Source organism: Coregonus lavaretus (assembly GCF_964263955.1).
Source record: "Coregonus lavaretus genome assembly, chromosome: 3".
In the NCBI taxonomy this organism is placed as follows: Eukaryota; Metazoa; Chordata; class Actinopteri; order Salmoniformes; family Salmonidae; genus Coregonus; species Coregonus lavaretus.
Genome location: NC_139990.1, coordinates 59,783,403 through 59,796,727, shown reverse-complemented (window position 1 = coordinate 59,796,727; position 13,325 = coordinate 59,783,403). Strand labels below are relative to the sequence as shown.

The 13,325-nt window shown below is 44.1% G+C and overlaps 1 protein-coding gene across 1 annotated transcript in view; it reads right to left on the bottom strand.

Moving 5' to 3' along the window:
* Window positions 1-354: 354 nt before the first annotated feature.
* LOC311108259 (triple functional domain protein-like) overlaps window positions 355-13,325 on the bottom strand; it is a gene marked incomplete at its 5' end in the record, with an annotated part of 108,054 nt that continues 95,083 nt past the window's right edge. The window contains 16 exons of the mRNA XM_084150881.1: window positions 355-3,001; window positions 3,188-3,326; window positions 3,576-3,855; window positions 4,005-4,126; window positions 4,315-4,477; window positions 4,829-4,856; window positions 4,997-5,135; window positions 5,332-5,579; window positions 6,941-7,737; window positions 8,978-9,155; window positions 9,347-9,538; window positions 10,310-10,387; window positions 10,560-10,703; window positions 10,894-10,983; window positions 11,281-11,350; window positions 13,189-13,292. Of these exons, the coding sequence (XP_084007007.1) occupies window positions 2,444-3,001; window positions 3,188-3,326; window positions 3,576-3,855; window positions 4,005-4,126; window positions 4,315-4,477; window positions 4,829-4,856; window positions 4,997-5,135; window positions 5,332-5,579; window positions 6,941-7,737; window positions 8,978-9,155; window positions 9,347-9,538; window positions 10,310-10,387; window positions 10,560-10,703; window positions 10,894-10,983; window positions 11,281-11,350; window positions 13,189-13,292 (3,330 nt within the window). The 3' untranslated portion in view covers window positions 355-2,443. The remainder of the gene's footprint in view (window positions 3,002-3,187; window positions 3,327-3,575; window positions 3,856-4,004; window positions 4,127-4,314; window positions 4,478-4,828; window positions 4,857-4,996; window positions 5,136-5,331; window positions 5,580-6,940; window positions 7,738-8,977; window positions 9,156-9,346; window positions 9,539-10,309; window positions 10,388-10,559; window positions 10,704-10,893; window positions 10,984-11,280; window positions 11,351-13,188; window positions 13,293-13,325) is intronic.

Genomic DNA, 13,325 nt, shown 5'->3' with positions numbered 1-13,325 from the left:
AATAATGGGCAAATATTGTACAATCCATGTGTGCAAAGCTCTTAGTGACTTACCCAGAAAGACTAACAGCTGTAATCGCTGCCAAATGTGATTCTAACATGTATTGACTCAAGAGTGTGAATACTTATGTAAATTAGATATGTATGTATTTAAGTTTCAATACATATGCAAAAAATTCTAAAAACATGTTTTCACTTTGTAATTATGGGGTATTGTGTGTAGATGGGTGAGAATTTTTTTTATATTTAATCCATTTTGAATTCAGGCTGTAACACAACAAAATGTAGAATAAGTCATGGGCTATGAATACTTTCTGAAGGCACTGTACATAAATATAAAAAAAACTTCCAAGGGTATGTTCCATACGTTTAATGGCAAAATAACTGAGGACTAAATAAAATATTTACAGCACGTAAATGTGTAAACACAATTTCTGTACAAAGAAATATACATGCAAAAGTAAAAATAAGTCATTTAACATTCAAAATGACATAGTATGTATAAAATATGATGAGGTTACATCCAGGTTCCCATGTTCGTCGTCCATGTCTGTACAGCTTTACACATGAATAAATAAGAGGACACAAAATGGGACTGTACAGGTTAACAAACACATTCATTGTATCACTGTGACTACTGCCTTGACATAGACATGAAACTTTGATAACCTTGTCAAGCTTAAAAGGAACTACAGCTGTTTCGTCCGCCTCTCCAGACCAATTGACTGGCACTTTAAAATCAGTATGAACTCATACAATGATTAATTGACTGAAAACGGCTAGGTTATGGTCACTCAGATAAAGGGTAGGGTAATAGTGCCGCAACATCCATGCACAATTATTGTAACGTTGGTACAATGTTGTGGACAGTTTTTTTTTTGTTCAAACCAAAGGCTCGGCAAAGAATGCTATCCCAAGTTTATCTTAAGTTAAACCAAGATGTTGATCATTGCAACACAAATGTCTAGCAAAATACATAACTTAAAAAGTCAAACAAACTTACACATCAATCACCACTTTGTGCACAGCTTGAGAAGAGAAGTGTTTGAAATGTTAATTAGGTATGCAGTAACAACCAACCACTAAACAACGTTCTTACAACGCTAATAAATAAAGCCACTGTGAACCAATGTAAACATCTATCTCTAGGTTCAGCATGGTTTTCATAACTTAACATGGTACATTATATAACACATTTAAAGAGGGTAAAGTACAGTTAACTTTGGTATAGTTACAGAAAATAAAACAAAAACAATGACAAACTGAAAGAATAAGTGCCAATATAGATACACATCATTTTTCTTATTTTACATTATTTGCGAAACCTGCATTTTAGGTTTCCAAGATATTAATACTGAACTTAATACGGAAAAGAGTAACACAATACATACATCTACTGCAGTACCAGGTACGTACATGCCTTTTTAGATTACGGATACAACACAAGTCTTCATAAATAGTTGCATACATGTTAAAGCTGCAACATTGCACATGAGAAATTAATGCAAAATACGAGTGCATTTATAGAAGTATTTCTGGTAGTGAGGGTTTAAGTCATTTGATTGGCATGAGGAGGAGCTAGTCTCCCTCACACCTCTCTTCCATTGGCAGGACTTTCTACTCAGCTAACAAAACAGAGAATGAAGGCAGGAACACATTATTTACAGAGTAAGGCGGATGTATCAGAAATCTAAGAGCTTTTCCAATAGTGTTATAGCTTTTAGTTGTTTGTTTGCTTGCTTGTTTATTTGTTTCTCTGCTGAGGTCTGACTAAAATAGCATAATTGTACTAACTGTTAAAGGTCCATACAATAAGCAAGGCCAGTACAAAGCATCTGTTGATTTATTGTATGTTAATCAACTACAACGAGTTAGGTCTCTAACTGGTTCTAGAAGTAGTGTTCTAAAGCAACAACCCTGTGGTGGGTCGGTGGTGCTTTGTTCATATGTCCCATTCATTTTTGTTTTCATTCTTTTTAATAACCTTTGAAAAGGTATATGAATAAAGACATTTCTTTGTTTCTTCACTATACATTTTCTTTACAAAAAGTAATCTCTCATTACAAAAAACGTTTTCTTATATTCAACCAAAAGCAACCCGATATTACAGTATCGGTTTGTAATACTATCCAAACACAAGGCTTGTTCTCACTGGCTCTCGAGAAAGCTTTGTTTTCCCTGTTAGTCAAATTTGAAATACTTTCAAATAGTTCATCTTCTTGTGCAGGCATATAGCCATCATCCATACAAAGGTGAGGGTGGAAGGGAAGTATCTAAATCTCTTGGGGGAAAAATGTCAGTCAAAAATATTAAAAGCAGTCAGCAGTCAGCAGCAGCAGGATGCTGGGTAACATAGTTCTAAGGAAGTGGCGTAGTTGGCTGAGAGAGGATGAGATCATCAATGTGACTCGGTGGTTTCTGGGTACTGTAGTCCTATAACCTGCTCATATCTGGTTGAGGAGTCTGCTGTGAAGGAAGGTCTTGATGCTGCCCATGGGCCTGACGTCGTTCTGGTGTTTCCGCCGCTCGATGAAGGAGATGAGTCTGGAAGTGTCGATGCATCCTGGGTGTTGGTTTTGGTGGTGGTGGGAGTCCCATGGCTGCAGCCAGGGCTCCTGAAGGCATGCGGTGGCCGAAGGTCTCCGGTCCGGCTCGCCCTGTAGGAGGAGACACACAAAGTCCCTGGCCGCCTGGCTCACACCCTGGAAGTAGTCATGGGGGAAGCTGAAGTCCAGACGACAGATGTTCAGGCATGTCTCCTCAGCGCTCTCGTCCAGGAAGGGAGATGCCCCGCTCAGCACCACATATGTCACAACCCCCAGGCTCCAGAGGTCAGAGGTCAGGGAGACAGGCTGGCCCAGGACCAGCTCCGGGGCTGAGAATTCTGGGCTGCCCAGTAGAGGGTGGATGTAGTGGCCGCTGTTCAGCTGGACGGCGTCCCCGAAGTCTGTCAGCTTGACCACAGGCTGGGCAGAGGTCTGCTCCACTAACACGTTCTCAGGCTAAAGGGATACACACCGATACCCACCCAGATACACACGCAGATACACGCAAAGAAAGATATGATTAAGAATTGACCCATGATGGGAGTATTAGCTTTGCTTAAGAACAATCAGTTAGACATCATACTGTTTCATACAGTACAAAATCAAATTGAACTCCTACATGTCACAGTCTCTGTGACTCACCTTCAAGTCCAAGTGAGCTATCCTCCAGCTATGCAGGTAGTGTAAAGCTTCTAGAATGTCCCTAAGGTACAAGGCCACCTTCTCTTCAGTGAGGTTACCCCAGCTGACTATGTAGTCCAGGAGACGACCTTGATCGGCCCTGCAGACACAAAGCACCAGAGAGAGACAACCTTAGCCCACCGATTTGGTAGATGTACACGAGGGCTATTCTATTTCAATTCAGGAATTCTAATTCAAATTTTACTCAATAATCATAATGCATACAGTGTATGCGTCCCAAATGGTACCTATTCCCACTGTAGTGTACTACTTTTGATCAGTTAAAAGTAGTGCACTATATAAGGAATAGGGTGCCATTTGGGACGCATCCACGGTTTTACTAACGTACATCTCCAGCACTAGCACGTAGCTGGTGGCTGTCTCGAAGGTGTCCAGCAGGCCGACCAGGTGGGGGTGTTCCAGACACTGTAGTATGCTCAGTTCCTGGAGCACCTGCTCACGCCGCATCAACCGCTTGTTGACATGTTTGGCTGCTACGGCACGCTTGCTCCCACGCTGGTCACAGCGCTTAGCCACTGAGAACCTTCCCCTGCCCAGTTCCGTGATCTCTGTGTAGAAGGACTCAAAGTTGTTCTTCCAGATCACTTCACTCCCATCGTCGGAGGCCTCTGGGAAAATAGAAACATTTCATGTTAAAATGCAAAAGTACTGAAGAATTCATATTCTGTGTGTAAGTAGTGTGAATATAGAGGATATACTGTACCCCCACAGGAGTCTACAACTCAACTCAACTTAATTTAACTCAACAGTGACTAACCTGAGACTCTGAGGCTGGCAGAGGATGACACGCTGCCCACTACATTGGTGGCAACACAGGTGTACACCCCGTCATCCTCCACAGACACACCCATGATCCGGAGAGTTGCCTCGCCCGTGTCACTGCAGAGAGAGAAGGGAAGTCACAAGGTAAGTTTCAATAATAGCAACATTGACTTGAATACAACTACAACAGAACGTTGTCTTCCAACAGCTAAGTCATTCTAACGCATTGCAATGATCACTCTGGAGAAGAGTATCAGCTGAATGACCAAAATGTAATGTAAAATGTCATCACTGCAGATGTGTACCTGTAGGTGATGCTGTAGTGTCCGTTGTTGCTCAAAGTGCTGTGGTCAGGTCCTCTCCAGGTGACCGAGGCTTTGGGTCTTCCACAGACCTTACTCCTCAGAGTGACACTCTCCCCCAGGTCACAGGTCACATCACTCAGGGGCAGCAGGAACTCTGGGGATACTACAGAGGTGACAGACAAGAGGACACGTGAGTTTGACTATGTCACATGCAAACTAGCCTTGCGATATACTAGCGTCCTGTCCAGGGGTTGTACTTTATTTTTTCAAGCTGCCTCACGCTACAGAAACAGGAGATAGGCTCCTGCACTATGCACTGTTCTGGCTGGGAGGAGGATACTTAAATGCAAACTACACAATCCCAATCTGAGCTACCAATAGACAATAGAAAGTACGCAGTACAATACAAGACAATACAAACTTGCCTTACTGAACCACTGCTTTGTGAAAATATAGATGTCATTCATTTAATGTATAGTAAAGCCCATGCAAAAGCATTTAAATGTATACATACCATCGTAGATGTAGTTGGGATTTAGAAGCTGAAAGAAAAATATGAACACAAATAAGTTTATTCTCCAAATTAGCTTGACCACACAGACATTAAATAATTACAACATGAATCCATTAAATGGGGCTTTAAGTCTTACAGCCATACAGGTGATTATCAAATAAACTCTACCTTTACAGAAACTTTATTAGTCAGACAGTCTTGAGACTTGCGGTAGCCGTTTTCCATCTTATTTTCCTTCCTGGTCTCCTTGTCTCTCTTCTCAGACTTTCTCCTGATGCGGAGAGCTGTGTGCCACGAGGATGACTTCCTGCTCCAGACAAGAGAAACAGACAGAAAGAGGAAAGGAAGAGAAAAGATTAGCTTATGATTTCTACATCTGTGTCTACTGTTTCACTTTTATGATGGCAGAGCTCATGATGTGAAAATGTAATTATCTTTGGGAAGATAAAGCTTTTCATTCATTCAGGTTGGTACATGGAGTAGCAGCAGTGTCTGTATCTTACTTGATGGTTCCTTCGGGGAGGTCGGGGATGATGGTGGAGGTGTGACCCAGAACGTAGCCGGGGATCCAGCCCTCGGCGGCAGGGCCCTGCTCGGTGGCGGCCCGGAACACCAGGAACATGTTCTGCTGATTGGAGGCCAGCATCTGGACCACCTCGCCCTGGGAAACACTGATCTCATCCTCCTTCAGGGCCACGTAGTCCTGGGTCACCAGCATGGTGCTGATGCTGCTGCTGCTACTGCTTTCACTCTGGAGGAGGGGGGAGGCAGGGTGGGAGGGGGCAGTGGAGGAGGGGGGGCAAGGGGAGCCAGGGGGCAAAATGGGGGAGGAGGGGGAGTCAGGGGGAGCCAGGGGGCAAGATGGGGGAGGAGGGGGAGGCAGGGGAGGAAATGGAGTCAGTAAGGGTTTATAGGTATGGTTACACAAAGAGAGAGGCATAGAGAGAAAGAGAGAGAGAGAGACGGACAGACAGACAGACAAATGCACGAGCACACACACACACAAAGCATTCTGTGAAAATGACTCTAAAAGACAAAACAAATTAAAATGTTTTTGATTTGATTGCACATGAGCAGCATTTGTTGTTAATCTGTTTATATGCTAGAGCTCATGCGCAAAGAAGGAGTAATTCGCCACACCCGCAATAACATCTGCTAAATATGTGTATGTGACCAATCAAATTTGATTTGATTTGATTTCCAAGCATTCGTTACAAAAGGTTCAGAAAGAAGAGTGAGGAAAGTCATACTGTAGCTACTAAAATCTGGTTACTACATGTAACATAAATACACCTTCTGATTTGTAGCCAACAAATAGAAGCGAAGACAAGGTATCCAGAAGTCAGAGAGACAGAGTAGAGTTAACATGGAGTGGGTGTCTCTCAAAGACAGTGAGCGTAGAGAAGAAACAGTCCATTTCAGGAGAGACTGAGCCTGAATAAAGCTTGAAGTGAGGCGAAATGCATTTGGTGTGAGTCAAATGTATTCAGGGGCAAGGCAAGTAGAGAAGGAGAACACGGATGTGTCATCAGGCCCACAGCACCAAGACAGAGAGGAAGCAGCATGATCAGAGCAAGAGCTAAGAGAAAACAGGAGAGACGGCAAGCCTTTCTTTTTATATCAGAGCTCCTCTTCTTGCAGGCAGGTGAAGTCGAAGTCAAAGATCAATCTTCCATTATATCAGCATTCATTTGCATTTAACCCAGTAAATGCGTTTATGTTTTTTCAGTTCAGACCAAAATAGCCTGAAGCAAAGGGACAGCAAAAACTCAGGTCATGTCTAGAAAATGTTAGAGCCAAGACAGAGGTGGGTGTGTGAAGTTAGGCAAGCAGAGGCAGAGAGTCATACTGGAAACACCAAGGGAGAGGAGAGGACTCCAACATACAGTACAGCAAGAAGAGTTACTGTAGCAGATAGCTGCTGTACCAGCCAAAAACACTGTTAGTAGAGTTTGAAAGAGAGCAGGAAGGATGAAAACTCACACCAAAGGCAAGTTAGTGGACTTAGATAGTTTAGTACGCACTTGTGGTTCAGATGACCCAGGACAAGCCAGTAAGGTGTTAGTAGGGAATAAGCCGGACAGAAGCCTGGGACTCAAGTAGGGCTCTTACCCCGTTGCTCTGGGTAGACTGTATGGACTGCTCACTGGTGGAGGAGCATGTGCTCATGCGGTCTATGTCCTTGCTGTGGGTGGAGTGGCGGTGGCTGTGGCTCTCCCTGTGGCCCAGGGTCGAGTCTCCACTATCACTGGGGTAGGAGAAGGAGCCAGGCCGGCTAGCTGGGGAGGCTGGGACCGCAGTGGCCCAGTAAAAGGAGCCTTTCTGGGCTGGGCTGCCTGGGATGAATCCCTCCTTTATGGGGGAGGTCAATGGAGAGACCGTCCCTACCCGAGGCTTGGCCAGATTCAGAGGGGCCACAGCCAGCCGTGGGATGGGGGTCTGAGGAGGGTCCTCCCCAGGATAGCTCTCCTTGAAGCTGCCCTCAGCAAAGCCCAAGGACTTGCCATTGCTGTTGCTGCTGGTTCTGCTGCGGGGCCGGGGACCCTCCAGCACTCGCATCTTGGGGACATCTTGGGGCCCCAGGTCCCCCTCTGCAGGGTCAGGAGGGCAGGGGGGCTGGGGGGAGGGGGAGGAGGAAAGGGGCTGTCGGGACCACGTACCTGCTGTCCTTTCCGGGCCGTCAGGGCCCGGGGGGTGGTGGTGGTGGACAGGCTGTGGGATGCGGGAGGAGGGCTGGGGGATGCGCGATGGCCGGCGACTCTGGGGGCCACAGAGAGAGTTACTCCCAGGGCCTACTGCGGAGCTGCTGCAGCCGCCTCCTGCCAGGCCACTGCTGCTGCTGGGGGCCCCCAGGCCTGGTCCACTGGCCCCCACGTGGTTCCTCTGGTACTCGATAGGGGATGTCAGTGCTGGGGGACACAAGAGAGAGAGAGAGAGAGAGAGAGAGAGAGAGAGAGAGAGAGAGAGAGAGAGAGAGAGAGAGAGAGAGAGAGAGAGAGAGAGAGAGAGAGAGAGAGAGAGACCCCACACAGCCCCAGGACAACAACAACAACAACAACACAATTAGACCCAACCAAATCATGAGAAAACAAAAAGAGAATTACTTGACACATTGGAAAGAACAAACAAAAAAACAGAGCAAACTAGAATGCTATTTGGCCCTAAACAGAGAGTACACAGTGGCAGAATACCTGACCACTGTGACTGACCCAAACTTAAGGAAAGCTTTGACTATGTATAGACTCAGTGAGCATAGCCTTGCTATTGAGAAAGGCCGCCGTAGGCAGACCTGGCTCTCAAGAGAAGACAGGCTATGTGCACACTGCCCACAAAACGAGGTGGAAACTGAGCTGCACTTCCTAACCTCCTGCCAAATGTATGACCATATTAGAGACACATATTTCCCTCAGATTACAGCGATCCACAAAGAATTAGAAAACAAACCCAATTTTGATAAACTCCCTTATCTACTGGGTGAAAAACCACAGTGTGCCATCACAGCTGCAAGATTTGTGACCTGTTGCCACAAGAAAAGGGCAACCAGTGAAGAACAAACACCATTGTAAATACAACCCATATTTATGTTTATTTATTTTCCCATTTGTACTTTAACTATTTGCACATTGTTACAACACTGTATATATACATAATATGACATTTGAAATGTCTTTATTCTTTTGAAACTTCTGAGTGTAATGTTTACTGTTAATATTTATTGTTTATTTCACTTTTGTTTACTATCTACTTCCCTTGCTTTGGCAATGTTAACACACGTTTCCCATGACAATAAAGCCCTTAAATTGAATTGAATTGAAATTAAATTGAATTGAAATTGAATTGAGAGAGAGAGAGAGACGGAGAGAAAGCGTCAACTCAGTGGTATGAGTACACACTGTCTAGCTATGAAACAAATTTAAAAACATTCTTTGCATTTTGCATTCCAGTACATCATGCTATAGTTCATATTATGGTGTGTTGTAAACACTTATTTTCTCAGAAAGTTGACCAATTCTATGGAGTGGATGACTACACAGGGAGACAGATGAAACATGGGGTAATCATATGATATGATTATGCTGCCACCTGGGAGAAGCTAGCATAATATCACTACACAGTTAGACAGATGAACTGTGATGTGTCTTCTTTTACCGTTGAGAAAGTTGCGTTGGCTCTCCAGGATCTGGGTGATCTGGTGGACCCACATCTGGCTGACTCCAGGGTTGGCTGAGTGCATCACGTAGGTCTCCACACCGCCACTGGACGACCGGGAGGTCAGGGTGAACTTACAGGGGTCGTCTGTGCTCTCCTCCAGGCCCAGCCAGCTCACCTGGACACACACACACACAAGATACAGGAGAGAGGAGGGGATGTGAGTGTTTTCAGAATCAGACAACTATTCAAATGACTTTGGCCCTTAGAGCAATTACTATCCTAGCAATGTCCAGCCCAAAAAAATGCACACACTGCAATATGATGTGTGATTGATTAGGGAAGATGATCGCGATCTAAGCTCCATACCTTGACGCTGTTCTTGAAGAGGTATCCCGGCTGGGAGTAGCCTTTCTTCTTGTCCAGGGGCTCGCTGAAGATGACGATCTGTTCGAAGAGGAAGACCCTCCTCTCCTTCATCCTGGTGAGTAGCCCCCCGTCCTGATCTGATACCATGAAGGTGTCCTGGAGCAGCAGTCTGCCTTGGGCCACAATCTTACCCTGCATGGGAGAATAACAATGTATTGCCTGTCTGGTTAAATAAAGGTTTAAGGACCAATGCAGCCGTTTTATATCAATATCAAATAATTTCTGGGTAACAAGTAGGTACGTTACTGTAATAGATTTCCATTAAAATGGGCAAAAGTAGCTAATAGCAAAACACTATTTCTCAAACAAGAATTTTGCTAGGACTGTCTGGGAGTGACCTAAGTGGGGAGGGGTGAACTGAAAACCAGCTGTTATTGGCAGAGAGGTTTGGAACTCTCCTTGTTATTGGTCTATTAACCAATTTACGCATGGTGATGTCACCACGGAAAGCCAAAACTCCCACACATGCAAACCTGCTGGGTCCTGTGTAGATTGTATTTTCAATCAGCAACTATCAGGAAATAACACTGATCAAATTTTGTCACACTTTTACAGTGTCAGTTTGATATAAAACACAGGGAAAACAGAATTTTGACAGTACTGGGACTTTAAATAAAATACATACAAATAAAAGGATGGAGGACAGAGGACAGCCTCAGCTCAGACTCATTCTTAGCCACTCAGTTGAAATATAAATCTTATAAGCATGCTATTATCATATTATACAATGAGTGAAAAAGGGGAGAGAGAGCAAACCCAAGCCCTTCTCCCATTTATCATTTGATCCATGTGGCTTAACGGCTGAAATCAAATTCAAGTAAGCTATGACCTTCTATACTGAGCCAGATAGGACTGAAAGACTACATTCTCTATTCCCTGAAGAAGACAGCACGAGAGTCTTACGTCAAAGCCTTGGAGACGCCCAACGTTCATCATGTCGTTGCATCTTTTAGGCACAACACACATGACCTCCACCGCTTTCTGGGGGGAACAGAGAAGAAAGAAAACACAATTTTAGAGGGAAAGAAAACATAATAGCAGCTTTTTAACAAGTATAACTTTGAGATAAAAACAAAATCATAGCAATATTAATGCTAGTCCATGCTATTAGAGGTGGAAGGTCATCAAATCAAACCCAGATTGTAGTTCTTACTTCCAGCTCAGTAGTATCTACTGCAGCCTTTTTGGAGAACTTAAGTAAATCCTTCAGTAGGAGCTGGTACTTCATGATGCGCTGCACAGGCTTAATGAGAAGATCAGTGATCTGGAGTCTGTGGCCCAGATGCTGCTTGAGCTCCTAAAATCCACAGGGAGCACATTAGGTTTATTTGTACACAGTAAAAAAACAGACTGCGTAAAAATATAACACAAGGTATGAGAACAGGAAACAATGAGGCTCTTATGATGCGTATGTGCTCCGTTCGAGAGACTGGAATAAACCCACTTGTGGGATATGTGTGGGGTGGAGTGAGTGTGTGTATTCTTACCTCAAAGTAAGTGTCTATGTACTCAGACACGATGTGCTCTGATTTGGGCTTGTTCTGACAGTACACGATGTACATGTGTAACCGTCGCTCCTAGCAGGAAAACAAGGAAACAAAACAAGGGAAATGGTGAGGAAATTGTATTATGGTCCTTGCTATCTGGGATCCTTGGGACGTCCCTACCCCATTCAATTTAAATTTAAAATGGTTAAGGTAAGGGTTAAGGTTAAGGTTAAGTTTAGGGGTTAAGGTTAGGGGTTAAGGTTAGGGTTTAGGGTAGGGACGTCCCAAGGATCTCGGATAGCACTAACCTTGTTATGATGCACAGCACAGTGACATCCACTACTGATAGTATATTTTGGCCAATGAAAATCATCAAATCTCTCTTACTTGTTTGACGAACAGGGGAGCCAGCCTATCAGGATCCTCCAGACACTTCTCTAGCTCTCCCAGGAAGAAGCTGTGGCCAATCAGAGAAGAGTATTGTGAGAAAAGTGAAAGAAATCAATGCTGTGGGATATTTTACATTTAGTCAGCCACCAATTGTGCAAGTTCTCCCACTTAAAAAGATGAGAGAGGCCTGTAATTTTCATCATAGGTACACGTCAACTATGACAGACAAAATGAGAAAAAAAAATCCAGAAAATCACATTGTAGGATTTTTAATGAATTTATTTGCAAATTATGGTGGAAAATAAGTATTTGGTCAATAACAAAAGTTTCTCAATACTTTGTTATATACCCTTTGTTGGCAATGACACAGGTCAAACGTTTTCTGTAAGTCTTCACAAGGTTTTCACACACTGTTGCTGGAGCATGGCGTTTGCAACGCCAGGGTTGTGGGTTCGATAAAAATAATGTATGTGCTAACTGTAAGTCGCTCTGGATAAGAGCGTCTGCTAAATGACTAAAATGTAAATGTAATGTAAATGTATTTTGGCCCATTCCTCCATGCAGATCTCCTCTAGAGCAGTGATGTTTTGGGGCTGTCGCTGGGCAACACAGACTTTCAACTCCCTCCAAAGATTTTCTATGGAGTTGAGATCTGGAGACTGGCTAGGCCACTGCAGGACCTTGAAATGCTTCTTACGAAGCCACTCCTTCGTTGCCCGGGCGGTGTGTTTGGGATCATTGTCATGCTGAAAGACCCAGCCACGTTTCATCTTCAATGCCCTTGCTGATGGAAGGAGGTTTTCACTCAAAATCTCACGATACATGGCCCCATTCATTCTTTCCTTTACACGGATCAGTCGTCCTGGTCCCTTTGCAGAAAAACAGCCCCAAAGCATGATGTTTCCACCCCCATGCTTCACAGTAGGTATGGTGTTCTTTGGATGCTACTCAGCATTCTTTGTCCTCCAAACACGACAAGTTGAGTTTTTACCAAAAAGTTATATTTTGGTTTCATCTGACCATATGACATTCTCCCAATCCTCTTCTGGATCATCCAAATGCACTCTAGCAAACTTCAGACGGGCCTGGACATGTACTGGCTTAAGCAGGGGGACACGTCTGGCACTGCAGAATTTGAGTCCCTGGCGGCGTAGTGTGTTACTGATGGTAGGCTTTGTTACTTTGGTCCCAGCTCTCTGCAGGTCATTCACTAGGTCCCCCTGTGTGGTTCTGGGATTTTTGCTCACCGTTCTTGTGATCATTTTGACCCCACGGGGTGAGATCTTGCGTGGAGCCCCAGATCGAGGGAGATTATCAGTGGTCTTGTATGTCTTCCATTTCCTAATAATTGCTCCCACAGTTGATTTCTTCAAACCAAGCTGCTTACCTATTGCAGATTCAGTCTTCCCAGCCTGGTGCAGGTCTACAATTTTGTTTCTGGTGTCCTTTGACAGCTCTTTGGTCTTGGCCATAGTGGAGTTTGGAGTGTGACTGTTTGAGGTTGTGGACAGGTGTCTTTTATACTGATAACAAGTTCAAACAGGTGCCATTAATACAGGTAACGAGTGGAGGACAGAGGAGCCTCTTAAAGAAGAAGTTACAGGTCTGTGAGAGCCAGAAATCTTGCTTGTTTGTAGGTGACCAAATACTTATTTTCCACCATAATTTGCAAATAAATTCATTAAAAATCCTACAATGTGATTTTCTGGAGAAAAAAATCTCAATTTGTCTGTCATAGTTGACGTGTACCTATGATGGAAATTACAGGCCTCTCTCATATTTTTAAGTGGGAGAACATGCACAATTGGTGGCTGACTAAATACTTTTTTCCCCCACTGTATACTAATATAAAAGTCAAACTAATAATAACGCTAGTCCTGTAGGTAGGTACTATTCTCGTCTTACTCTCGGTGCCAGTCGTAGATCTGGTGGATATTCCCAAAGACTATCTTGTCTTTTCCCCTCATGTCGTCTGGCACGCCGTCCTCCTTCATTTTGCTGATGTAGCCCTGAAGGGGAGATAAGACTTTCAGGTGACCACA